Below are 26,391 nucleotides of genomic sequence, written 5' to 3'. Positions count from 1 at the left end.
GAGACAACCAATGGTAAAATGCAGGATTCGTTGAGAGGCCCAGAGCACAGCAGAGGTTCTCATGGATCTCAGGATTAATCACCTTGAATACAAAATTGTAGTGCTTGGAAACAACAGGCCAAATAGATCAGTGTAACCTCGCTGTTCAACTCGCATCAAAGAAATTATAATGGGGCTTTTAGCTTCTAAAGGCTGCACATCCCCAAGCCTGAGCTAGTTTAGTCCATTCAGTCTTGAAGCTCTGGGGCTCCTGACACACTGCCAATGCGCCCAGTCTGTTGGTGAAGTCTATGCAATGAGACTGGAAGCTTTTTCACCCCCAATATTATGAATAGCTCAAAGATTTAGCTAAAAGTCTGAAAAATGTATTTATATCCCCAGTGGGTCCCTTCTGGAGCTGTTACAATGAACGCAGTGAATGAATATTTAACAACAGTAAGCAAACTGACATTTAGATAACTATGGTGACAGGCACACTTGATTTACATATTATGGATCAACAGTTTCTAGCAAAAGTCTCATTTAAAAAAAAAAAAAAAGAGGAAATCACTCTGAAGAACACATCACTGCTTATCCTGGTTCATGCTACAGACCTTGTTTTTTTAAACACATATTTTGAAACTAAAAGGTCTTAATTCACTCTACAGGCTAACAGCCAGAGAAATTTCAAACCAGAATATGAACCCCTTTTTAATCCCAGTCAGGATAAAAAAAAGGTGCCTGAAACCCATAGATGGATTTCTACACGTTGCTGGAACTTGAAAATAGCTCAACTACACTTTTTTTAAAATGCAGGAAAAAGAAGAAAGCAATCTTTCCATTTCAGAGCCAAAAAGCCTCTTGTTAACTTTCAGCCATAGGCAAATTTTACAGCTGAGTTGCAAGACCTTAGAAAATGAGGAAAATTCTGACATACCTTTAAAATAACAGCAATACTAAAGCCCCACCAAACTAAACCAAGCCAAGGTCCTCAAAAAACCAAAATTATCATTGGGAGTAGGGATCAGCAAGGTGACAGCAAATAGAAATAAAGAATGCTTCCCCATATAATTGTTGCACATTAAGATCAGCTCCTCTCCTTAAACTTAGTAACCTTACAAGTGGCAAGAAGCCTCAAGCTTCACAAGATCACTGCCTCTGCTGAAAGCAGGAGGGAGTTTTTGTTTTGCTTTTGTTTTTTGGTAAATTAAAAAAAAGAGTGCGAGCAAAGCTGTAGATGTAGGTAAGCATAAATTCTGTCAGTTGTATAATATGGTGTGTGGGCGGAAACATTTGCAATGAACACATTGAACAGAAGCCCACAAAATGCCCGTCCCTCTACGTTTTACGTTATATGCATGGGGAGACTTGAGACATAGGAGACTTTTTAACTGAAGCTTTTGATATCCATGGTAACCAGACAGAATTCATCCACAAGGAGGATGATCCTTAACTAGGATATCAAATGACCTGAATAGCCGATATAACTGAGTAACCCAGGCTGCTTTTCCCCAGAAATACTTCCAAACTGTGCTCTATTCAAACTGACTCTGTTCCTTCATTAAACACTTTCTTCAGATCTAGAGTATGTCATTAAAGTACATGACAACAGCCATTTGATTTCTTCTCTTAAACTAGGCTCTATCTATCCGTACCTTAAACCAAAAGGGTTTTATTATAGATGATTTCAAAGCATATTTACGTGGACACATAACATCTCATTTAGAAGAAAGATCTCAGGGCAAGCAGTCATTTACAAAGCCCATCAGAGAAAAGGCAACAAGAGGGAGGAATCCAGATCCAGATTGGATTCAAATACCAATTAATTCAAAGCTGGGGACAAATGCATTAATGACAAGCAGGAATCCACTGCAATTCTCTGTAAATCTGTTCCAATGACAAATAATCCCAGGCAAAGAACCTGACACTAGAAATATTCATAAGTAAAAGCCTGCATAGAATAACTAATGAGCTGGGTGTATCTTCATGCAGATACTGGGACAGTACTGTTTTCAGAAGGAATATCAGCATAATTTCATTGAGCAATATACAAGGCAAAACAGAAGTAAACTCAAGTCAAAGAATCTTGTTCATGTTTAGTAAGGCAAGTCGTTCCAGGAAGAGACCAACATGTTACATCTGCTCCAGACAGAGCTCATTAGCTGCCATCTTAAGAAAATGCTATGCTAGTTATTTTACAGTTTTTAATTGTTTTTCGCCAGGAGATCATTACATTTCTTACCATCTGAAGAAGGCGGGGTGGTTCCAAGTGGAGTGACAGGTGTCATTGGAATTGGGCTTGTTGGTGTTGTCATCAGCCCCATTTCAGGATGGCTCTAACAGAAAACACAAATGCCCAGACATACACAGGTCAATAACCTCCCCTAGGCACTAGTCATACAGATCACTACTTGTACTGTTCCACGTTCTCGCACAATAGACATGACTAATGAAGTCTCAAGAAACTTCAACCTCTCCTCCAAAAAGCCAGGCTATGCTTCCTGACCTTGGACATCTAACAATTAAACTGTACATCAACTTCTTTACTCCACAAAACATAAATATACATCAGAAAGTGGTGGCTGTCCCCAGCAGACAGATAACATGCTCTTCTCCAGTGTAGAATGGGAAAAGGTATGCAGAAGCCTACAGTTATAGCTTCCTGTTCTCCCCGAAACAACCCAAGGGTGTCCATTTGAAGTCTTCCTCCAAGATCCCTTTTTTCTTTCTAAAAGAAAATTCTCCTCACACCTGTTCATATTCAAAGATGATGGCAATTTATTACTTCCCTCACTGTAAAGCCCAGGCACTTCAGGAAAAGAGCGCATAACATAAATAACACTAGCATTATCGATCCTCTCAGCTTCCATCAGTTGGTTACTCTCTCCATTTCATCTTTGCTAATAGTTGCCTGCCTAATTACTGCTTCGACTTTACTCTTTGTAAGCTTCCGGATCTATCCACACTGGTGAGACTGCAGGCAATCTGCCATGCTATTTTAAGTCTGGCTGCCAAGCAAAGTGTCCATTTCATAGGGCAAGTTTTACATAAATGTATCATCCACCATAATATATCATCACAATTTAAAAATAAAAGAAAGGGAGACAGAACTGCTGATTTGACATTAGTTCTGTAGGCTTTTTCACAAGTGGATATCCTCCACATAGTCTTTGAATATCTCATTTTATGAGCAACTATAAATGCATGTATTTTATGGGAAGCACAGACACACATACTACAATTCAAAGACAATTTTAAATCATTACAGGTACTGATTTAAACTTCAAAATACAATTTTCCATGGAAAATCTTACATAAAACAGGTTTGCTTCCACAGATTTTTCTATGGTGTTTACCTTTCTTTTCCCCAAACACTAACCATCAGTTGAGAGATAATAGTGCCACCTAGCAGCAAAAACTGAGGACCAACAAACTGGTCAGTATACCAAAACCTTGACACTTCAGGCACCAACACAACTGTATCTTCCTATGTGCCCACACAGCAGCAGGTAGTCATTCATGCCGTCCCTAGCAATGGACACCAACTTAGACAACAGCATTCATCAGCCTTCATGAGGTGTTTTTGAAAAGGACAGCCCAACCTACCTTTCCCTCTCAGACGAAGGATTACAGACAATCCACCCAAGAACATCAGGCCTCCACTTCAATGAAACCTACTGATCAGGGGCCACTTCAGCTACCACTTTCACAAATAACTAGTTTATCTTTTTATTTTTGATTTGAGGCTTTTACTCCAGCTGCTCTTTTTCCTGCCAAAGGTCCCTTTTCCCTCAAGGATAACTTGACAACAGAAAGGCCTGAGTTGGTATTACACAGAACTGAAAAAGCAGAAATCACTCACAAGTGGTAGGAATTAATAACCTGGGAAAAGAGAGGCAGAGAACCTCAGCAAATTAACCACCCATGGAACAGAAGCTTTCTTCAGAGGCAGTAGATCTGCCTACCAGACCTCTTCCATCACCACTACTGTCAGGAGTCCCCAAAGGTCTCCTCCATCATGCCGAGTGTCTAGCCTGTGATGTATGGCTGGACTCTGAGGACCTGAAATAACTGGGGAAAGGTGTTAACTGTTTTGTTGATGTCATTTTTCTCACAGATTACCAGCCGTACTTACAAACCAAATTAAAAGCCTAAACCTGAAGGTTTTCCTAAACACATCAGGTTATCCTTCCAGCCAGCCACAGCACGATCACTGGATCAGACAGACTCATTATCTGTCTCCCAGCAATAACCACCTTTGCAAACTCACACAGTACTTAGAAAAGCATCCAGAGGTTTGTGATCAGAGGTATGGAGCAGGCCACTGCTTCTCAGAAGGCTGCCATAGCTGTTTCTTCACCATAAACAGCACAAGGAGGAGTGCTACGCTCTGGTGACAGTCTCCCAAGCAAAAGGGGTTGAGCTCTCCAAGGAAGTTTGAGCACAAAATAGTATTTGGAACAACAGTCATCACATGTCAATTAGTCCCTAAGCAAAGGATACCCAAACAGACAACAACATGCAGTCTCTATATACCCAGACAGGACATTCACCCAACTTTGGAGCCAGAACCACCTCTTTCCCTCAACCCTAACCTAACAAGAGCACGAATTGCTCTGATAGCTGCAGCAATCTCAGCCCTACCAGTCCACTCACTCCATCCTCCCCCTAACGGCAGTATCAGTGGGGCACAGAAGGCACTCCATGCAGCTCTTGAGAAAAATTATTCATTCCAACACGAGCTGTGCCCTCAAAACTTTTCATTTTTCAGCAAGGCAGGAAGCATTTCCCAAAAGTATAATAAACCCAGGCCCTGGCCTGCTTCTGATCTTTCATGCTCATCTACACCTATGACAAATATGCAGGGAAAAAAGAAAACTTATGTTTTCACCGATTCCATTTCTGACTCTCTAATTTCAAAGACATCCACTGCAAAGAAATGGGCAAACATCACACTGAAACTCACTTGTGCCAGAACTGTGATGAAATTCCGGTTTAAGTGAACAGCTTCATAGAGGGCCAGAAGGATTGCTTCATTTGTTCTGTGGGAAGGATACAGACAAAAGCACAGTCAGTTAAGGGCTAACACTAGATGAGAATCCCAAGAGCAGAGTTTTTCAGAAGTATGGCCCATTTGAAAGAAAATTTTTTTTTCAACTCTATAAAACTCTGCCTCTGTGTCCTGGTTTAACCAGGATAGGGTTAAGTTTCCCCAGCAGTGGGGGGGAGCTCTAGCCGGGTTATTCAGATACCATGCCGACGTCACATCCTGGCAGGTCACATTTTTCCTGGCACGGGAGCGCGGTGCACTCGTGGTTTTGTACATCGTGCTTCAAACTGCTGTATTTGGTAGCTATTTTACTCTGTTCATTGCTATCACTATTACTGTTATTGTTATTGCTGTTGTTTGTTGTGTTGCTATTGCATTGTTGTATTAAACCTTTCCTTATTTCAGTCTTGGGGCTTTGTATTTCACTCCCTTTGTGGGGGAGGGGCAGCGGCCGCGTGGTCTCAGACCCCGGCAGGGGCTAAACCACTACACTCTGCAATCCAGTTGTTCTTCCAATTATTAGTAGTACTTAGCAATCCATAAAAATAGCTATTTTTAAAGCTCAACTACAGTCTTTTTTCCACTCCTGTTGAAGGTCTCCCTCATTGCTCAAACAGTGTTTTCCCTTTAAAAGTCATCTCTTTTAAGGGCAAAGGTTCCTACAGACACCACAAACCCTCATATTTATCACTTACCCCCTTGATTTAGAAACCATTTTATTGGTGACAAGAGTGCACAAGCCATCACTTCCCATCTGCCACCTCCAACATGTCTATATGTTAAAAATGCCTCATAAAAACCACAGGGTTCTTTTTTTACACACTTTATTACAAGCAATTCAGCTGTGGCTCCTCCTGCTGCACCCTTCTCACGTAAGTGAGAATCCATTGTTTGCAGGGGTGTGATACCATTTTAGTTACAAGAGAACTTGTCTCTCTAGTTTGCTTTGTTATATTAGAACAGCTCCGTGACAGAGCGGATCATGTTGACCTGTGTGGTGAGTTGCCACTCATTGTGTAACTAACATCTGTGCACTTACTGGACGGAGATCTTCTCATCAGCATCTGCTATGAACATGCTGCCCACCTATGGAAAGAAAGAGTATTGCATAGGAGGAATTGTGAAAGCTATTGCAACAAGAGAGAAGACATGGATTTAACTAAATCAGAAGTGCCCTGGGAGAGGTGTTCTCATCCAAGGAACACATGCAACTTTCTTTCTAATACTAGTAAAATACAAATAGGAAACAGGATGACCATCTACAAACACATTTTATTTTGCACTACTGTCACTGACCAATGCTTCACTTGTCAAACCACAAGTGGGAAAAAAAGGACTGCATCTTGAATCCAAACTCGGATTAGTCAGTGATTCTGTAACGGGACAACAGAGATAAATTTCTATCTGCTTGTCCCAAAGTGGTAGCAGCTTTATCCATGTCACTCCTGACAGACAGCTGCCAACACTGAACTATCCTTACTTACAGGAAGTTTTCCTGTCAGTTAGATCTCAGACTACAATTAAATCTCAGACTAAAGCAAAGCCAAACTGAACAAGGGGAACAGTGAATACTCTTTACAAGGAAGAAATTCACAATTGCCTTTGGAGGGTACCCCTCTGAAAATGCAGACGCTGCCTGTTGCAAAATCCAAGTTTACTTCATAGCTACTGTGCGTCCAGGCTTGAGAAACGAGACAGTAAAGAAACAGATCTCTAAAGCTAGTGACAGACTAGACTGGAATATTCAGCTTCTCTGTTTTAGGCTACATCAACAGAGAGGCAACTTTTTTTTAAAAAATAAGTTGTTTAAAAGTGTCCAACAAGTAATTGTGATTTTCTTTAAAAAGTCAACTAGAATGAAAAAGATGAAGGAAAACAATTACAGTTATCAATACCAGAATAGATATCTCATCCTTTGAAAGAGCTTTCCCAGACAGACAACAACACACTCCTCAGAACACAGCTATTTCAGTTGTATTTTGTTTGGATTGGATCAATGCATCTCCTCCTCCAGAACCCACATCCCAAACTCACAGTGTTTGGGAACACCCTCCTGCTGAACTTCCATGAAGACACCTATTTTAAAAATAGAAAAACACTGCTTCACTGCTTACCATATTAGTTAGGGCTGAGAAGAAACCACTCTGGTGTTCCTCTTCCTTATCTTTGTATTGCCTGAACAAAAAGGAATAAGGATGAAGTTTCAGGGTTAGAAATGGAACTAGGATTATTTTATCTAAATCCCTATGAGACAGTTTTATCTGATAAGCATACAGGATGAAGAAAGCTTCAACATTCACAAGCCCTTTTCAAGAACTCACAAAAAGAGATGCAAAGGGTATTAAAATATCTGTAAACTGTGTAGAGTTGAAGTGGGGTTGCTAAAAGATGTGAGACTGAACAATGCTTGTGCTGTTATAGAGGATACATCCAGTTTGGAGTAACACTGAAGGAAAGGGACCAAGTGATTTAGGAAATTTTGTCCTGCACTGGTAAACCAGTAATGGACCACATGAACACACACAGTCAGTAACCACAGAATAGTTTCGTTTCAATCATCATCCACTACAGACTCAACCAGTCAATCACTCGATGGCCAGCAGAAACCAGGAGGACCATTATGGTTCATGGCCTGATCCTGCCTGGTATCATGTTCCTGGAGTAAGTGAAGGGACTGGAACTGGAGTAAGTGAAGTCAACAAATAGGTTGGGTACTTCAGATTTAAGGTAAGTTGCTTCATTTGGCATTCAGACAGACTAGCAAAGCTCACATGGCCATTTATCATGTCTTTTGTACAGGAATCTGATCACACACAACGCAACATGCAAAGAAAACAGTTCTAAACTTTTTGGGAAGGGAGAAAGAGTGAGCTAAGCAAAAGAGACCATAGTCTGAGACTGCTTTTGTCAGAACAAAGGAAGTTGGGTGGGTGATGTTTTTTCTACTTTACTCTCATAATTTACTCTGTTAAATACACTAACACGATTTGCTGATCTTGCAAGTCATCTGCATATCTATAATAGCAGACCTTCAAAGGAATTAAAACATATTTCTGGATACTTTTGAGAATCCTACTGCACAAAAAAAAGTCTTGGGTTGCTCAAGTGAAATTGCTGTAAGTTTCCAAATTTCTCTGAAGCAGCTTCTTCTTAGGAAAGCTTATATATTTTGTGCTGTTGCTTATGAAGCAGAGGCTGGGAACATGCTACCCCTACTGCTAGCCTTCTGGCTCTTTCTTGAGAAGTAGTTAATGCTTTCTGGCATGTGGATAGTCCTGGATACATTTGTTTGGTTTAGATCATGTTTCGGTTAAATCAATTTTCTAACAGAGAAGTACTCAGCAAATCATTTATCTTTTCATTTGGGATTAAGATTTTACACAAGCTTCATACAGAGGTAAAATCCATTACAGTAAAAACATACAATAGATATCTTCCCCTACAACAATATCTCTCCTGAAGCACATCAGTACAGCCGGTACAGATACATTTACACTTGCAATGACAGCAACTGAGCCGAAGTGCCTCAAAGCATAAGACTACTCCCTGCCTCTATAGGTGCATCAGGGCTGTTTGGTGACAAATAAGTGCTTTAACACAAAAAAAAGTTTGTGGAAATGTTCAGCAACTATCATGCATTGAAAAACAAGAGACAATTAGGTTTTACCTGTTATATTCTGATAAAGCCTGGGCAATTACAAGTCCCATTCCCTGAAAAAAAGCATTAAAAAAACCTTTACATCACAAATCTCAATGCAGGAAATCACACACAACACACATAGCAGTGCTGTCCCCACCCCCCGCAAGATAACCTAGCACGCTATGAAGAAATACCCCTGAAGCTGTTTGAACTATTAAGGCATGCTATGATACAACAAAAACATCTTCCAAAAATCAAGACACCAAGATTTAAAGTTGAATATCTAATTACTAAGTTAAACAGAGAACATTTACTCTCCTTGGACCTCCAGACAGAGCTTACCCACTCAAGAAGCCTCAATAAAGCAGCAAGGAAGGAAGCTGGACATTCAAAAGTTCAAAACAAAGGCCATAAACACTAGTAACCTTTTCACTTCTTGCAAACAGCCTTCACCATTCCACAGCTACTGACCATCCTTTCTGTCAAGCTAATTTAATTAACTCAGAATAATTGTTCTCACCCTTTAGTTAGCACGGAGCTTGCTTTTTACTTCACCCCTAAAGAACAGATTCTAAGTCCAGACCTCACATAGCTGATAGTGTGCTGCCACTTTCTATCCAGGCCTGGATACGAAACTTCGTCAGTGGCTACAACCCAAAATATGTTGCAGGTCTCTTGACTCTGGTACAAAATTCCACTGAGCTACAAGAATTGACTTGTGGATTGGTAAAACTGGACAACACAGCACTGGAAATGAGATCTTTGGCATAAGCTATCTTGTGCCTCTTTGACACATGACAGCAAATAGTGTGTAAGTAGTTCATACATGCATAATAGCTCAACTTTGGCATGTTCCTTGCTACCCAGCTTTTTGACCACCCCCAACTGGTGATCAAACTGTCCAAATCATGAGCTGCCTAAGCTATTGCAGGAGTGCAGTTAGGGCAGAAACCCACTATACTGGTGTTCTTTACAGCAGCACTGTTCCTAGACCTTCTTTCTACCAGACACCATGACTGCATTCATTACAGTAGCACCACACATGAAAGAGCATCCCCAGCAGTGCAGAGGAATCAAGTCAAATACTTACATTGAGTGTGGCCTCATCATCTACGATGGAGAGCTTCACAATGTAGGGATTCACTGACTGCTCAGAATGGGAGGAGAAGGAAGAAAGAAAATTGGGTTTAAGTTCAGCCTTCAGGAGAAAAACACTATTATCTTTCCAAGTTTACTCAACCACCTAAGAATAATCTCTCTCCTGTCCCACAAGGCAGAACACACACAAAAAAACAGAAGTCACAGCACACGATAAGGCCACTATGCCTGGGACACCTCCTTACTGGCTCAGACAGGCAGTCTCCTGATTTTATTGAGAAGAGAGCGAGTTTCTGCTGCTCCACTAGCTCATCCGTCAGTCTTGAAAGTGGAGCAGCTGTCCTGCAAGCCTGTTATCTGTGACACGCACGCTGTTATGCAGCAGAAACAAGCAGTGAAGCTGGGACTGAACATTAGCGTTCTGATATCTCCCTTCTGCAACACCTTGCAGAGATTGCTTAAAGGAAGGAGGACCCAGGAAGGCAAGACAATGTTATATAGACTCAGCTGCCGCTGGGTTAGAGCTCAACACTTTAACAGTTTACACCACTGAGAGCTAGAAGTTTCTGGAGAATATAATTTCCTTGAACTTAGCTGAACAAAGCACACAGGCTCCACCTATAAAGATAAGTCCTAGTAATTTAAGAAGCATTTTAGACTAGCAATGTACATTTGGTTCATATGTGTCAGTGCAAATCTAACAAAGTTGATTTGGAACCAGGACAGAAAAGGAAAGGCTCTATCTAGTAGATGGGAAGAATAAAACCACAAAGCACGCATCAGATGCAGCCCTACAAGATACATGGTTATCCGACTGATTTGCCCACAGCTTGACAGCAAGTTAAAAATAAGGCTGATCAGACAACACCACTCTCACCATTATTTGGTGCTTTGGGAGGATCAGGCTTTCTTTTGCATTCAAAAAAGAAACTGATCAGAAGACCAAAGCTCAGCCAGTCTGTCAGTCTGCCTCAAGCAGCACACAGCACTGTCTGCTGTCTTGGAAAAAGACAGAAAACTCATACAGAACCCATCTGTGCACAATGCATGCAAAGACATTTCCTTGAAGCTGGAGTAGGGGCTCCTACTGAGTAACAATACATGGTCTTCTCTGTACAACCATGCTCCCCTTCAGAAATTAAATTTAGTCAGTCTCAGTGAAGCAGAAGCAAGCTTCACAAATCCGTAATTAAATATAGATTAAAATCCATCCTTGTAAATATATCTTAGTTTTGCTAATTTCATTCTCTTGCTCTCCTTATACAACAAGGAGAAGCTCTCCACACCACAGCTCCCGCACAGAAGAGAGGCCAGCCTGTGACTCTTGACCAATAAAAGTGATGGGGCTTTTCCAGGCAACAGGGCTGTGCTGGATTAGAGGCTGCAGGGTTATCCAAATTCCCAGACGTGGGGAATAAGCAAACTGGGAGATACTACATTGACCAACACCACCCAGCTGCCCTGAGACCTAGTCCTACACTCTGTCCCATCACAGAAAAGGAGGGGGAATGGGTTTGTTGTCATCTCCAGCCTATGAACAACTCTTCATGCTCCTGCTGCCCTTGACTTTCCAAGATGCATGCTCCATATCTCCTGCCTCTTGGCAGCAAGATGTCATCAGTGCGTGGCTGACAGGGTCATGAAGCTGGCCTAGCTTGATACAGATCTCTGCCCTCTATCTTTTCAATTGTCATTTTCTGCCTGAAATATTCCATTCCCCTGACACATTCCATGCCTCTTCTAGGCACCCCTAACTCCTTAAGCAGCAGGCAGACAGCTAACCAGTGTAATCCACACATTGTACTACTCTGTATGGGACAAGGCAGTTTCTAGTGCCTTTCAGTGAGCAAGTCTGTATGAGCGTGATGAGAATATTTTCTGTGCTGCCCACAGGTTGTGCAGTTTGCTCCTGCCCCAGTATTATCTGTGAGCATTAGACTGCACATCTACAGTGAGCATCAGCAACCTGCAAGTTGTGCAAGCACCCCTAAACCCACCCCACACTCCCTGCCTCCTTCCCTAACTCTAATCCTGCTATTTAGAGTTCAGTTCCCCTCTCACTGGGAATCACAGCAGAAGTTTTAAAAGTCTGAATGACACTTGCCACTCCACAACCTGCAGAAACATGCAGCAGCCTTGAAAAGTGGTTGATAAGCATTTTTACAACTTCAAAGTGTGTCAGTGAAGCAGCTACACAAACTTAGAAATAGCTTCTGCCTCCACCTGCCTCCAGAAAAAACTCAAAAATATGATTCTCAGCTCTTCAGAGAACACAGGTCTTTTCCTATCACTGCCACCAGATAACAAACACTATAGCATTAAGATCATCTTGGCAGTGATGAGGTACAGACACAAACTCCTGGCAACCTGGGAATATTCACGATGTCCTCCATGAACTACCCACCATTAGATGCCAACACTCTCGTAGAAATTAAGGTGGAAGCTGCAGGGAGATAATTACCAGGTAATTTTTAAAGCAATCCCCAGGTAAGACATGCCATACAAAGTGAGTATTATATGAGGTGGCACACAGGTCTGGCAGAGGGAGTGAGATCTCCTCCATGCTCCCAAATGTACCGCTACCTCCAACACAAACCTATAGGAAACAATTCTTTTGGTAGGAAAAGCAAGCAGAAAAAAAACAAGTTAACCATGTATAACCTCTAGCTAAGTGCTTAACTCATCTTCACATTTGTAACACAAACGAAGGCCAGAGTTCACTCAATTATCCCTCACAAGACTTTTCCCTGACCTCTCATCAGGGATGATTCAGCAGCTTTGCTGTCAGCCTTGATGAGACCATCTCCTCTGCAGGTGGGCCATCTTGCAGGGAATTGGAGCTTGAATAATTACTCTTTTTGTTAAAGAGATTATTTACAATAATTTGAGTTGTGTGAGACCTTTTTCAAAAAAAAAAAAAAAACACCCAGTAATTTTCTGACTCTTCAGTGTTGATAGGTGTCTCTTCAGCACCTGCAGTTGCCTATATCAAGGAGAGTCAAGTGCACGTAACCAGACATGAAGGGCTGTTGGACACACTATATGCTGCCAGACAAGCACACAAAGGGGAAAAATCCATGTTTTGACCAATTTCTTTCAGTAAAAGACAAAACATGCAATTCTAGCAGGTTGAACATGAGGCAAAGAAATTTCCACCTAGATGTTATGTTTTAACTTGCTATTCTAGCAGTCATCCCTTAAAACACTGAGAAAGTGATCAAATAAATACTCTGCCTCACAGCATTTCTTCTGTTTGGCAGCTTTTTGTGTACACTTAGTGTCACCATTTTCCTGATATAGTCAATTATTTAGTTACTCTTTCATGTTTCTCTCACACAGTATCAAGGTAAAAATATTTTCTCTGAAATCAGGACTAAGATTTTAAAAAAAAGAAGACAAAATGTAGCTGAAGACTTGAATAAGTATATACTTGAAACAACTTTTGAAAATTATTAGGTTTCAGATCAGGGACATCCCATTAAAGTTCCATGTAAAGACATGTAAATCATTTTTACTCCTAAAACAGAAGTTAATGAGCAAACCAAGATCTCAGCTACACTGATAATGAAAGCATGAACAGATATTCCCCAAGGAATTTGAGAGGAGACTACAAAATTCACATCCCCAAAATATGAAAGAACATCCTGATGCAAAAACATACCGGTATTCACATTAAAGACAGACACAAAATCATAGTCAACTAATGTATTTTCAGCCTAATTAGATTTTCTTAAGAAGCTGGAAACACAATTTAACAACCAGTGAAGTTCAGAACAAAAGAGAACCTATCAACTACAGCACAGTTAACTGAAGAGAACTCCAAAGGATTTGAGGCATGAAGTATGCTACAATACACTGACAACCAGGCAACCACGAAACTGACTCTAAGGGCCAAAGAACAGCAAATGAAAGCAGCTACTCTACTTAAGGACAAAGATTATAACTGCATTACTACAGGTTTTGCTTGTAGCACTGCTTGCAAAAGGCAGTCATATAACACCTTCCAAGTTGCTTTCCACCTTGCCAGTTGAACTACTCAAGCTGAAATTCCCCTTGCTACACGTCTGCCTCAGGCTGGATTGTGCTTTTTAAACATCAGCACAGCTTCTTTTGGGTGCCCACTTTGAAAACATCTAGGACAAAGTTTTCCAAAGCACTTGACCCCACCTCAATACTCTACAGAAAGTTACTGCAAAGAACAGAGGACAAGTCTTATGTACTCACAGTGCTCTACTTCACTAAGGACATAAACTATAGTACACAGGGATCCATAGCTCAGGGATGGGACTACACAGCTCTCCACCCTTTAATGGGAATGCTGCAATGAGACCTCTGGTCTTTCCAGTCTCCCCTCAACAGTAACCCTACTCATACCATTCCCAACAGTTTTCCCTCATGGCCATATACTGAAATGAAACTCCATGCTCCTGTTCCATGCTATCACGGCACAGACTGCTAAACAGAATCTGTAATTCATGATTCTGACAATATTCACAGGAATGAGAAATTAACAGGGATTACTTTGACAGTAAGTATAGCTCCTGTCTTTGCCTGTTCTCTAGGTCTACTCATAATTCAAAACAAGATCTATTATAAAACCAGGTAGGTTTTGCAGCCTGCCTCCTCCCCGTAATTCTGTTGAGGAGGGGGTATTCCAGTACTTTCCTATTTTTTGCCAGTCTGAGTATATTAAGATATTCCTAATTATGGAAAAAAATAAGATTGATCATTAAAACAGCATGCCTCATACAAAGGAAAGCCAACATTAGGTGTTTTATTGACATCTGAAATGTTTCTTTTTCAAGGTGATGAATAGCAGAAAAAATGGGAATACATCACAAAGTAGCACAACCAGTTTAGAAAAAGGAAGATGAATAAAGTTTCTCAGAGAGGAATCAGTCAAAGAGATAGAGACAGACTTCTCTTGGAAATACTAGCTGTGATGTTTCAGTTCATTCTTTGGTCACAGCTTCACCGTATCTTCTGGGGATCTGTGCTCTTTCAGCCTGCTAGTCAGGTTCTGAATCACAAATTCAGTCTGAAGCCCAAGATGACTGACAGCTCATTTTACTTTGGAGATTATGCATAACCGCACAGTCACACACACAGAGGCAAACACGCAAGTTTGGCACAACAGTAACTCTTCCAAAAGGACCTTGCTCAGAATGCTTTCATGAAGGAAATGCAAATCCCCTAGGTAGTTTCTTTCATGCTTGCACAAAACGAGCTGTATGAATATCATACACATTTGAGTATACGCATATGTCAGAGACAGATACAGTTAACATAATACGACTGCCTTGCAAACTTCCGTAGCTCTGTGCTGATACCCTGATAAATAATATAGTGTGTACAGCTAAAAACTGTACCGTACACTGCCTTAATAATCCAGAGGCCAGTGTAAATTAATAAAGTGATGTTTCTGTTACCCAGAAAAATACCTACCTCGTACTTTCTGTAGTTGACCAGCAAGGCAAGAAGGACAACAGCATCATAGCCATGTTCCCTGCGACTAAGTGGGCTGGACAAGATCTGGAATAAATAATCACACTCTTCTGTTCAGGCCTGCTTCAGGAAGCTTGCAGTGACTCTCAGACAGTGTGTGGCCATGATACGTATGAGTAAGAGCAAATTATGTCCTAACTGAAAGAGGATATTTAAGGTTGAGGGAGTGTCGGTGCTTCCAAGAAGTTCTGCACACAGAGAAGCTTGTTCATCACAGAGAGGATGCACATAGGCTTTCTGGGCATAAGGGGCGGATATATTTCTCGACAGCACTGGACAGTATCTCAGAACATCAACAACATTATCTGTGCAAGTTATCTGGGTTTCCCCAAGCCCAGTTCCACTTCTAAAAAGTATAATTTATCAAGAGTAGAAAAAAACCTCAATATATCCAGACTGCTTTTTGAAAAAAGTTCTTCCAATACAGGAATTCTCTGTGAAATTAGCCCAGAAATCTGTTCAGCTTCTATCTATGCACAAATGTCTCAAGTGAAAACACTTTAAATAGTCAGTAGTGACTAAAAACAGCAGACTAGAGTAAGGAGGAGACTGCATTAAAAAAAAAAAAAAAAATCTATGACTGAGTTATGAATGGAAGCAACGCACAGTGCCAGTCAGCCATGCTGCAGTGAAAAAGGTGAAAAGCAAATATATCACTGAGAGCTCTCACTATGGAAGAATAGCCCCTGCAGCAGAAGGAAGAACCCTTACCTGTAAAATAGCTTCAAATATGCTGTTAATCATCACATACTCCAGGATAGTGTTCTGGCTAATGTTATCTGTCACCTGAGTACAAACACAAGTATTAAAATCTCACCCAAAGCCTCCCATGATCTTGTAGCTGCCTCTGGCACACACTGGGAACAGAAGAGTTCTACTACCAGATTGACACATTTAACCAGAATCTCACACTTAGTCAGCAAGTCAAGGTGTGACTAGCAGTAGAGCTAGACATGAAGTAAAGGAAATCTGTCCTGCCTCCCACCCCTCTCTCTGGCAAGAAGCATGACCCACGTACTAAGAGCTCCCCCTTTCCTCTGCAGATTGGTATTTTACACAGCTGCACGACAACAGCCATCAGCAGCTGAAGCAGGCTGCTACACAGGAGGCAGAGAACGAAAAAACAGGGCGCATATGCTCCACTGAGCACTTTCTCCATCATGAACAGGGCAGTGAAGACCTCCCCTACACTTAATTTTCTCTTTTCACAGCTAAATTAGTTCACAGTTGAACATCTCCAAGAGATGATGAGTGGCTATTTGTTCTAACTTCCTCATTCTCCACATCCTTACCACTCTTGTCTATTCCCACTTCCTGTCTTTCTTCAACCCCTCTCCCCTGCTCCCTTTCCATTTATCTGAAACTTCTTAAATATCTTCTTCCCTAAAAAAAAAAAAAATTGTCTCTTCCTCCAGTCTCTGCCCTTTTGCCCCAGTTGACACCTATCTTATGAGGTAAAAACAGTCTGCCAGTCTGTATTGGCATCATGGTTAGAGCAATGATGCATGTTCTGGGCTGATCCTTGTTCTCATTCACATTTTTTTTCCCCTTCTTAAGCTTCACACTGCAGCATTCTGCTCAAGTTTTGAGACATCTCCATCCCTCAAGATGTGGCTCATATAAGCCTTTAAGTTATTATACAGCTGGTATTTATTTACCGTCACCAAGCAGAGAAGTAGCTTCAGACACAAGCTTTTGAGGCTTTCAGAACCTTCTGCACATAGGAGCGAGTCCAAGCTCTCCATCAGATTCTAAAGAAGAACAATCACATTATTTAAAAGCAGTATTTAAAATTATTTGAAATATTTGTTATAAAAAGCTTTTTAGGAGATTCAAATACAACAGCACCAATATAAAGCCACGTTATTCCAGAATCAATAACTGAGCCATTACTACTGTTACACAGGCCGTATTCACACTATTGGCTCTCAACGCTGTTTTGTATTAACTACATTTTAATGACTACAGGCATAACATCATGATCATTTTCCAAGAGTCCTCTCTGGATGCATGAGAGATTTTTGCATACATATAACAATAGACTTTATTCACAGAGTAATTCTGAGCTCTACAAATATGATCTTCCATTTTGTTTGTAAGACAGTAATACCAGTGCTTACTTTTCAATATTCCATTTTACTTATAGGCACTATGAGATTTTTTGTAAGGAACACACCTCCAATTTAATAGTACATATATTAGGTATGACTAAATAGATACTATATAGCTGTTTGACAGATATTCATAAATATTTGTTTTCCAAATACTAAGTTACAGGTAATACAGTTATTCTTAAAGGAAAAATGTAGTTCTGATAGGCAAGTTACTACTTAATGTTTTCCCCAAATGTACTATTGTTTGTAGAGAGATGAAAAATTACTACTTCTTGTAAAGAGATGAAAGATACAACAGGAATTCAGCTTTGTCACTGATTACTTTGTCATTTCCAAAAACTCAACAGCTTTACAGTGAAGAACATCAAATAAGTTTAAAATGGTACATGTGCTCACAGAAATGTGAGAACACAGGATATGACTATCAGCTAAAAATTAAGCACAAGGTATGAGTCTCAATACTAGGCCTGTGCTGGCCTTTTCTGGCCTTAAGATTTCTTAACCATAGCAACTGCACAGCATGAAACTAAAGGAAAAGAAAGAAAAGTGCTCTATTACTAACAAACACAGGGACCCCAAGTGTCTTTGTGCCACTAGCAGGTAAAGAACTTCGGGACAGCTGTTTTTAATAAGTGGCTGCAGTATTTCCCCCAAAAGCTGCACCTTGGTAGACACACCTATCTACAGATCACTGCCCCTGCAACATGGCTGCTGTGCAAACTGTTTCTCTACATTGCCAGGGCCTCACCTTCATACATAGCTCTGCCTTATCAAAACCCACAAGCATGTTGATGATATCAAACCCAGAAGTGGATTTGTTCTTCTGATGGACACCCCGAATTAATGCACACAACGTCTGAAAAGGAAAAATCAGAGTATAAGATGTAAGACAACACCTAAAACTCAATAGAAAAACCCACCCTAAGACCCTCTCCTAGCAAAGCAGATATATTTAAATGAATATCACCAGCCTGGAAGCCATACATTTTGTCTGACCACTCCTTCACCTCTGATGTTTCTAAGGAGGATCTTGGATGCTGAAAACCTCAAAAAAATTAGAGAATATATTTGTCCATACTTTTCTTGTTTGTTCACCCCTTCATTTCATAGCACTCTGAGAAAAGGTAATCTTACTGCTTCTTCTGTCCACACTCAGTTTGTACCAAACAGGACCACGATCTTTGGAAAATAGCTAAGCATGACTTTTAGGCCAGAAATATTGATCAGGAAACTGCAAGGCAGAAGCAGTGTCCAATATATGGATAGACATATCTTAGAGCTTTCCAGATTAATTTATTTCAAGCATGCCAAAACACACAACATCTATACAACACAGAATCACAGAAGACCAGATTGGAAGGGACCTCAAGGATCATCTGGTCCAACCTTTCTTGGCAAAAGCAGGGTCTAGACAAGATGGCCCAACAGCCTGTCCAGCTGAATCTTAAAATGTGTCCAATCAAGCTGAATCTTAGAAGTGTCCAATGTTGGAGAATCATAGTTTATCAGATTATGCCTGTCCATACAGCAGATGCTTTTGCTATAGAGAGCACAAATTTCTGTTGGGTTACCACACTGCTACGCAAAGTCTGACTGTCTCTTTGTCAAAAAAAAAAAAAAAAAAAAGAGGAAAAAATGTCTCCAAGGCTAAGTTTTCCTACCTACCTCAAGAGCTCTAAGAACCTTCCCACTAAACGTAACCTCCTTCACATTTCTTGTTGCAGGCACTGGATTACCGATTCATATCGAGTTCTTGGAGATCACTAGCAACATATAGGTATCAGCATACTATGCTTCCAGCTGCCAGCTGACACTCTGGAAAATTTATGGACAGCAAATGTCTCATTTGCCCCAGGAGATGGAAATGTCTGTGATGACTCACAGAAAACTCAAGCTCAGGATGTGTTACCTGGTTCCTATTTGCACTCAAATTGCAGGATTCTAGACTTGAGCCCTGGCCTAACTTTTGCCAAGAGCCTGAATACAAGTTTGGAAACTCAAGGCTGGGCTAGACTGCCTATGTATCTATAACTATAATATTTAACAGCATCCTTTCAAATTAATTCTAAACTTAATAATGATAAAACAATGCAAAATTGTATGTCAGAGGTGTAAATATTCTGTTTTAAATCAACTTTTTCCAGCTTACTCCCTGTCCAATGTCTCCTACAGGTGACCTCTCCAAACCTGAAATGCATATCCTGTATTCCTACAGCTGAGAGAAGCTGCGAGAAATGCATTCACTAAACTGTAAGACTCAGCCCGTGAACTAATAACATTCAAGCATCAAGACTGAGGAGGGGAGTCTCCCACACAAGACATGGGATGGCACAGCTGTGGTAAGGAGCAACCTGCAGGAAGATGGCTATTAATTCTAGGTGACAATTCTTCACAGCTTTCACTTAGGAAATGTCCAGCAGGGACAGTCCTCTGTATAAATTTCACACTAACTTCTCCAGAGCTTTATTTGACTTTCAACCCATACGGAAATTCAAAAAGGAGGTTGAAATGAGGGAGAACAGGAGAAAGTAGAATACAAAGCTACACAGAGTACTCTTGAGGCCCCAAACTGACAGCCTACAGTGTGAACAAGCCCCTCTTGTCCCCCCATTGCCATCCACTTCATCCTGCATCACCATATCCTCTTGAATTCTGAAACAAGCTATTGTTCTTCAAAGACTAAAGAGACTGTGAATGTTTGTAACCACCACAGACAATAAGTAGCAACTGCTCGTAGACATCACTTCTCCTCAGAAGCAAAGAAATGAGCACAAGATGTTTGATACCAGCAGCAAATACATTGCCTCCTCAGAAGCAAAAGAGAGCATTTCCTATCTCTCAGTGTGGTACCTGTAATGCATTGACCACTCTGATTGGGTGCTCCTCACCCAGTGCCTGGATGCAGTGCTGAAACAAGCAGTTGATGTTATCTTTTATCTTCATTAACTCTTCCCCATCCAGAGCCTCCAGCTTGCCTTCTAGATATTCCAAGTTGACCTGTGAGGTTAAGAAGCAGTTCATGCATGTTACACAACCACTGACACCTTAGAAACACAAGTCCTTGCACTGACAGTCTGCCACTTCCTAGGCAGAACAGCAGCAGCAAATCAGAGGATGCTTAGTTCCCGTTACCTTCATGAGAAACAGCTCCTCCCAAAACCTAGGGTTGCATTTACTGGGGTCCTCTGTCTGAAAGGAAAAGGAACAGCCATGAGAGCAAACAAGAAGAAATCATTTGGGCTGAAGTTAAGAAAAACCATCACAAGTAGCTCAGAGTTAGCATCATCCTGCTGGATGACCAAGTGGCCTCACAATATAGAATTCTGTCTACACAGATTCCCCAAAACAGAAGGACAAACAGAAGCAGCTCTTAACTGGGATGCCTCTGTTTATTTTCTGGATTATTTTTTGAGAAATACTTGAAAAGCCATGACTTCCCATAGATGACAAACAGTCCTGGTAGACAACAGGACGAGTTGACATTAAGGAAGAGAGCAGAATACAGAGCTCTGCATGACAGTAGGAGGGTCTGAAACATGTGCCTACACTGTGCAGTCCTTACCTTGGGAAAAAAATCCACCATGCAGAATCCTCAGCATAAACTAAACCAAGAAAATTTAACACAACACTTTAGGAAGAAGAGACACTCAAGTCCTTACCGTGAAAATCTCATCATACATCAACACAACTTTCTCCTTCAATGGCTTCTTGGAGGCTGAAGATTTCCGGAGCAGCCCACCTTTCTTCTCTGTTTGGGCCATGCTGTATACCCTGAAGGTAAGAATAGACAAAAAAGGTTAAGGAAACCTGAACTTTCCTTCAAGGCATATCTGGCCTGCCTCAACTATGAAAGACTTTTTCATTGCACTGAAATACTAATAGTGTCTCACAAGTTGAAAGCAGAGGCTTTGATAACTACAGCAGATAAGAAATCAGATCAAAGGTCCCATCTAGTCCTATATCCCCTTTCAAAGAAAGATGCACGTCAGACACAGGCAGATACAGAATAAGCTCCTTATGGATAAATTTTCTTAATTCTTCTCTGCTAGAAACTGATTCATGATCCAGACCAATGCAGTTTACATCTAGAAATGTATTTTTAATCTCATTGCATGAACTGTGATACTTGTTATCAAATGGATACCCAGTCCTTTTTGATGCTGGTCAAGCCTCAAGGACATCTTGTGACAAAAAGTTTCTGAAAATGTTTGAAAAAGTCTTCTCTTATCTGTTTAATTTGCTGCCTACCAGAGCACTTCAAATTCTGCTTTTGCACTCTAAGGTGGCGTCCAAAACTAGGAAGCATTTGGCTGTAGAGCCTCCCTAAAGCACTCCTGCCACCCTTGCTCATCCCCACCTCTGCACCTTGGCATACCTCAGCTGTGCCAGCTGCTCTGCAAATCAAGCCAGAGAAGAACCCTGGCCTCAAAAGCATCACATGTGGTTCAGTTTTGGGAGGAGGATGGAGGAACACAGGGGAGCAGCTTTGCAGAGATTTTTTTTTTCAAACCAGATGAATTTCCTGATCCATTTGACAGCAAAGGGTTTTCTAGAAACACAAACAGGTTTTACTATAATTAATTGGTGTTTCAAGCTTACTGATTATTCTATTAAAAAAAAGGAAACATGATTATTACAAAATGAGCTGTTACAAGTAACAGCCATAACTGTAGTCCTGAACCTTCTGTGACAGTCAACCCATTCCAGGGGCTGAGAGTCAGAACGCATGACTTGCCACGTACTCTCTCAACCTCATGTCTGATGCTACAAAGCACATCACCACTCTGACCTCACAAATATGCATTTATCTGCAATCACAGATTTTTCTGGCAAGCCTCACAGCTTCAGCACTGTTCTAACCTCCTCTATCACTGCAGCACTGTCTGAGGTACTTAGCAGAAAGGGAATGCCATCCCTTCTCATATCCCTGAGCTCCCAACCTTTCTCCCATACCTCCAAAGGTAATTACACACACAGCAGCAGCATACCTCAGGCAGAGGCTTGACTTAAGTCATGCTCCAGAAAAACATGGGCAGGCTGTTGTGGTAGCTGCACTCAGCCATGCTAAATTATGCACAGAGAGGTAAGTTCACTGCAGTCAGCATCTAAGACCCAGAGCTTTCTGAGCTGGCAGCCATAGAGACAGCTTTGGAATTAGCCTCCATCCCAGACTGCCTGAACCCCTTCTACAACCACAGCATGTTTAGATCTATCTTTCCCTCAAAGAGCAAGTTCCAGCAACTACTGAATGCCAATTCCATATCTCCTCTATATTCTTTCCGCTGCAGACAACTTTTGATTGTCTTAAACTACAAATATGGTCTCAACTAGGACTCTCAGGCTCCCAGAGTCAGTTATTCAGACATTCATCCCTTGAGCCGTAAATCTCAGTTCTAAGCGGCAGGAAAACACCTTTGGGCCTGCTGAAACAATGCTTCTGCAAAAGACCCTACACCAGGTGTGAAGGGAAGGAGCTTTGACTGGATGGGAAAGCAGAGGGTAGGACAGAGAGCAGCAGCTCTCACACCTGAAAAGCTGAGATTTATATAGAAAGGCAGAGAGGTGCTCTGCCTTCCCACTAGAAAGGGAATATGCACAGCTGGCTGGTCAAGGGCTGGTGTGTGTGCTGGGGCGAGAATGGAAACAGCCCCAAGACACATGAACAGAAGAAAGCTTAGCAACTACTGCACCATAACCTTCTGTAAATATCGAAATTATTCCTGTAGCCTAGTAGGTCTATGTATCCAATTAAGATGGAAAAAGTTTTCAGTCTAACAAACCAAAAAGAAAACATTATTCAATCATCTTGATAGCTTCTTTTTTACAGACTTTGCATTATTTTTAAACTGTCATGGGAAATAAGACATTATTCTAATTAGAAACATAATTGGAAACAGAGAGAAATCTATTAAAAACCAAATCAAGAACGATGTCACTTTTAGCCTAGCAATACAAATCTTACCCAAGATTGCACAAAACAATTTCCCAACTAGAATTGTAAGTTTCTGAATCTAAAGCAGCTGCCAGCCCCAGCATACAAACACATCCATCAGCGTGCTTCTAATTGAATTACAGCTAACGAATCCCAATGTCAAAACTAATAAACTAACTCTCAGTGCTTCTAGGTCAGCATGCTCACATCAAATGCATGAGAATGAATGAGAAGGGATCAACGTGCGCTGCTTAGTCCCTGGCCTTTGCGAGCTGCATTTTAACACTTTTCCTACATTTCCAGAAAGACAGAAAAATCTAAATCCCACAAGATACAAAGGCTTGATGCTGGGTGAGCATCAGAGGGATTGCATGATCATGTGAACATTCTAGTCTCTGTCAAAATGGGACTTGAGATTCTTACTCTCTCAACCGAAGCTGCACAGAGCACATACCAAGAATACTGCTAGAGGCAAGGATTAAATAATGTTCTTGTTTATAATTTGCTGTTCTACAAATGAGCATATGGAGGAACAAGGGGAGAAAAGCAAAAGTCGCCTTTCATGCCAATGCTTTATTAGGCTGCGCTTGTTTCATGACCTATGATGATCAGGCTGTACAAATGGCTTTTTCTTTTCACTTTATGCAATTACATTTTCTAGATGTCATAAAGACAGAAACAGGAAACTGCATTTTGCTAATGGGGACCTTCTAGGCAGCTGCAGAAAACAAAGTTAAATGCACAAAACATTTATAAATAAGTTGCAGAGGTGTCAAATTATAAGGACACCGTGACAGCTTATGAAAACAATGACACTGAATATAGTTAACAATTATCCTTTAAACGCATCACATTTAAAAAGCATCAGTGCATTTTCCACATTTTAGGTTCAAACGGATAATTTATTCTGTCAATAGGTCAGTCTCATTAACACATGCTGCTAAATGAATCCTGCTGTAATCACTGACTGCACAGGAGAACTACCCCTCAGGGCCAGGGAAGCGCACGCATGTGGATTTTTAGAACAGCAAGTACTTTGCTGTGCAGCAGAAGATCCAGGATGCTTCATCTGGAACTAAAAGAAACCTCAACAGAGCATGAGTCTTGGCAGCACAAAGGCAGGAAGATAAAACTCATGGCAGACAGAAGTTCAGGCAGACTCTTGCTTTATCTGTCATCAACCCCAGGAGATCAGCTGATCCAGTCAGGAAGAAAGGGATGAGCACATCCAACCATCCACCTCCGTTCCATTTCATTCCAGAGCTCATAGCAGAGATTCCAACCAAACATGTGACATTCTGATGAGCACATCTCTGTTGGCTTTTCGTTAGAATATCCACAGGAAAAATGAACCTGACATTTTGAGTCTGAGGTTTATTCAGACTTGAGCATACTGAAAACTGTGGCTGCTCCGCATTGTCACTCAGCTCCTGTACAGACGTACTATTATTGCATAGATCATCCTATAATAGCAAAAATACTACTGTAGAGAACATAACACTAATGCACATCTACACTATAACGTAATCAGGATCCAAAACTTGCAACTTCTGTAATCTTGCATGCAGCCCACCAAGCTCTATATTTTGCATTTAATTGCCTAGGCTAAGAACCCTGAAAAGTTTTCAAGATTACAGATGCATATACACAATGCCCACATACAATCAGACATGAGTAAGTGTATTTTTTTCAGTCTGGACACCTCAAAAAAATGTACTGTAACACTTCTTGGCTAAATAAAAAGGAAACAAACTGAGGACATAAAATGGTATTTTCACATATATTCACATTTATTCCCTATCTGAAAAAGGTAGTGCAAACGATGTGATCTATATTAGCGTGTTAATGCCAAAGCCCTGGACCTCAATCAATATTTATAAAGACTCTGAATAAAGAGCTGAGATACTTTTGCTTTTAGAATCCAATATCCCTTGACTTACCACTGCTACTAAGATCCGACATAGTTGTTTAAATATTTCAAGGCTAGTAATTGCCCCCACCACCAACTACATGCACTTGGGACCCGGTGTGATCACTCTTTGCCTTTCAAGGTATTTTGCAGGTATATCAGTCAAGTCTAAAGGAAAGTTGTTCAAAAATTATCATCTCGATCATACAAGAGAGGGGGATAAACCGCTGCCTAAAAGTTAACTTAGAGCTTCTAAAGCCATACATTATAAGCCACGTAGTCCTTAAATTCTTCAGTTAAATTCCAGGAGAAGCTTGCACTTAATCCACGTGATGAATCTGCAGAGTCAACACTGGACCTGAGCAACCAGCAGTTAAAACACAGGTTCCAGCACTCATCCATCACTGGAAGCAATAGAGAATCTGCCCCCAGCACAAGAGTTTATGAATCCCCATGCATAGACAGCACCTTGACCCAGTTCAAGTTCCAGTATCAGAACTCCCATGACCACCCAGCAGCAGCCTGGCAGGCCGCTAGCGGAAACAGAGAGAGAAGGAACACATTGGCTAGATTTTGTCAAGACTTTAGCAACCATTATGACCAAATTCCTGCTATAAGCCCTTTGGCAGCTTATTCTCCTCCAACTCTTGCGTTGGCGGTTACAGTTTGTGCTAGTACATCCACGCTGCTTTTATATTTCATCCATTCTTTACAACCTTACTTGTATATCGTCCATTGGAATGAAAACTGCTCAGAATGTACCTTCTTTCACAACTGTAAGGTGCCCAACCCACCACCAAGGGAAACAGTAACACTCACAGCACACGAGCCTTGGATCCATCTGGCAGAATTTCCAGGTGCCTTCATGCAGTATATAACGAGAAATATATTCTGAGGGTGTGCTGATGACAAAAACCCACATAGATCCTACTTCTTTTTCTGCAGTACCAAGCAACATAATCCCCAGCACAGTCCCAGTATATGCATTTTTACCAGCAAGTCCTTCCATCCTGCTCTGTTAGCAGTGTACGTGCTTCTACACAGTACAATCTAAAGTTGCACCACTACTGACCTGTATTTCCCCCCTTGAAAAACAGGAAAAGCAGCTTCCTAATGCAGATACAGCCACAGACTATCTCCCACTACACCTGCTTCAGCAATGAT

The 26,391-nt window shown here is 41.1% G+C and overlaps 1 protein-coding gene across 18 annotated transcripts in view; it reads right to left on the bottom strand.

Moving 5' to 3' along the window:
* The window catches only part of ARMH3 (armadillo like helical domain containing 3), a 132,891-nt gene that overhangs the window by 103,587 nt on the left and 2,913 nt on the right, over window positions 1–26,391 (bottom strand). For 15 of the 18 annotated variants that reach the window (XR_012629699.1, XR_012629700.1, XM_074875112.1 and 12 more), the window contains exons 2-15: window positions 21,762–21,935; window positions 21,046–21,157; window positions 20,519–20,575; window positions 20,237–20,383; window positions 18,135–18,242; window positions 16,931–17,023; window positions 15,984–16,058; window positions 15,213–15,299; window positions 9,760–9,816; window positions 8,697–8,740; window positions 7,144–7,204; window positions 6,069–6,115; window positions 4,946–5,021; window positions 2,222–2,315 (exon numbers count right to left, since the gene is read on the bottom strand). Coding sequence is in view for 16 of the 18 variants with exons in the window: in XM_074875112.1 (XP_074731213.1) it covers window positions 2,222–2,315; window positions 4,946–5,021; window positions 6,069–6,115; window positions 7,144–7,204; window positions 8,697–8,740; window positions 9,760–9,816; window positions 15,213–15,299; window positions 15,984–16,058; window positions 16,931–17,023; window positions 18,135–18,242; window positions 20,237–20,383; window positions 20,519–20,575; window positions 21,046–21,147 (1,048 nt within the window). In the remaining 2 variants the exon portion in view is untranslated. Of the gene's footprint in view, window positions 1–2,221; window positions 2,316–4,945; window positions 5,022–6,068; window positions 6,116–7,143; window positions 7,205–8,696; window positions 8,741–9,759; window positions 9,817–15,212; window positions 15,300–15,983; window positions 16,059–16,930; window positions 17,024–18,134; window positions 18,243–20,236; window positions 20,384–20,518; window positions 20,576–21,045; window positions 21,158–21,761; window positions 21,936–25,258; window positions 25,839–26,391 lie in introns of those variants that run through there. The other 3 variants (XM_074875113.1, XM_074875114.1, XM_074875108.1) reach the window with 2 other exon arrangements.

Source organism: Strix uralensis, chromosome 7 (assembly GCF_047716275.1).
Source record: "Strix uralensis isolate ZFMK-TIS-50842 chromosome 7, bStrUra1, whole genome shotgun sequence".
NCBI lineage: Eukaryota > Metazoa > Chordata > Aves > Strigiformes > Strigidae > Strix > Strix uralensis.
This window is presented reverse-complemented; position numbering and strand designations above follow the sequence as displayed.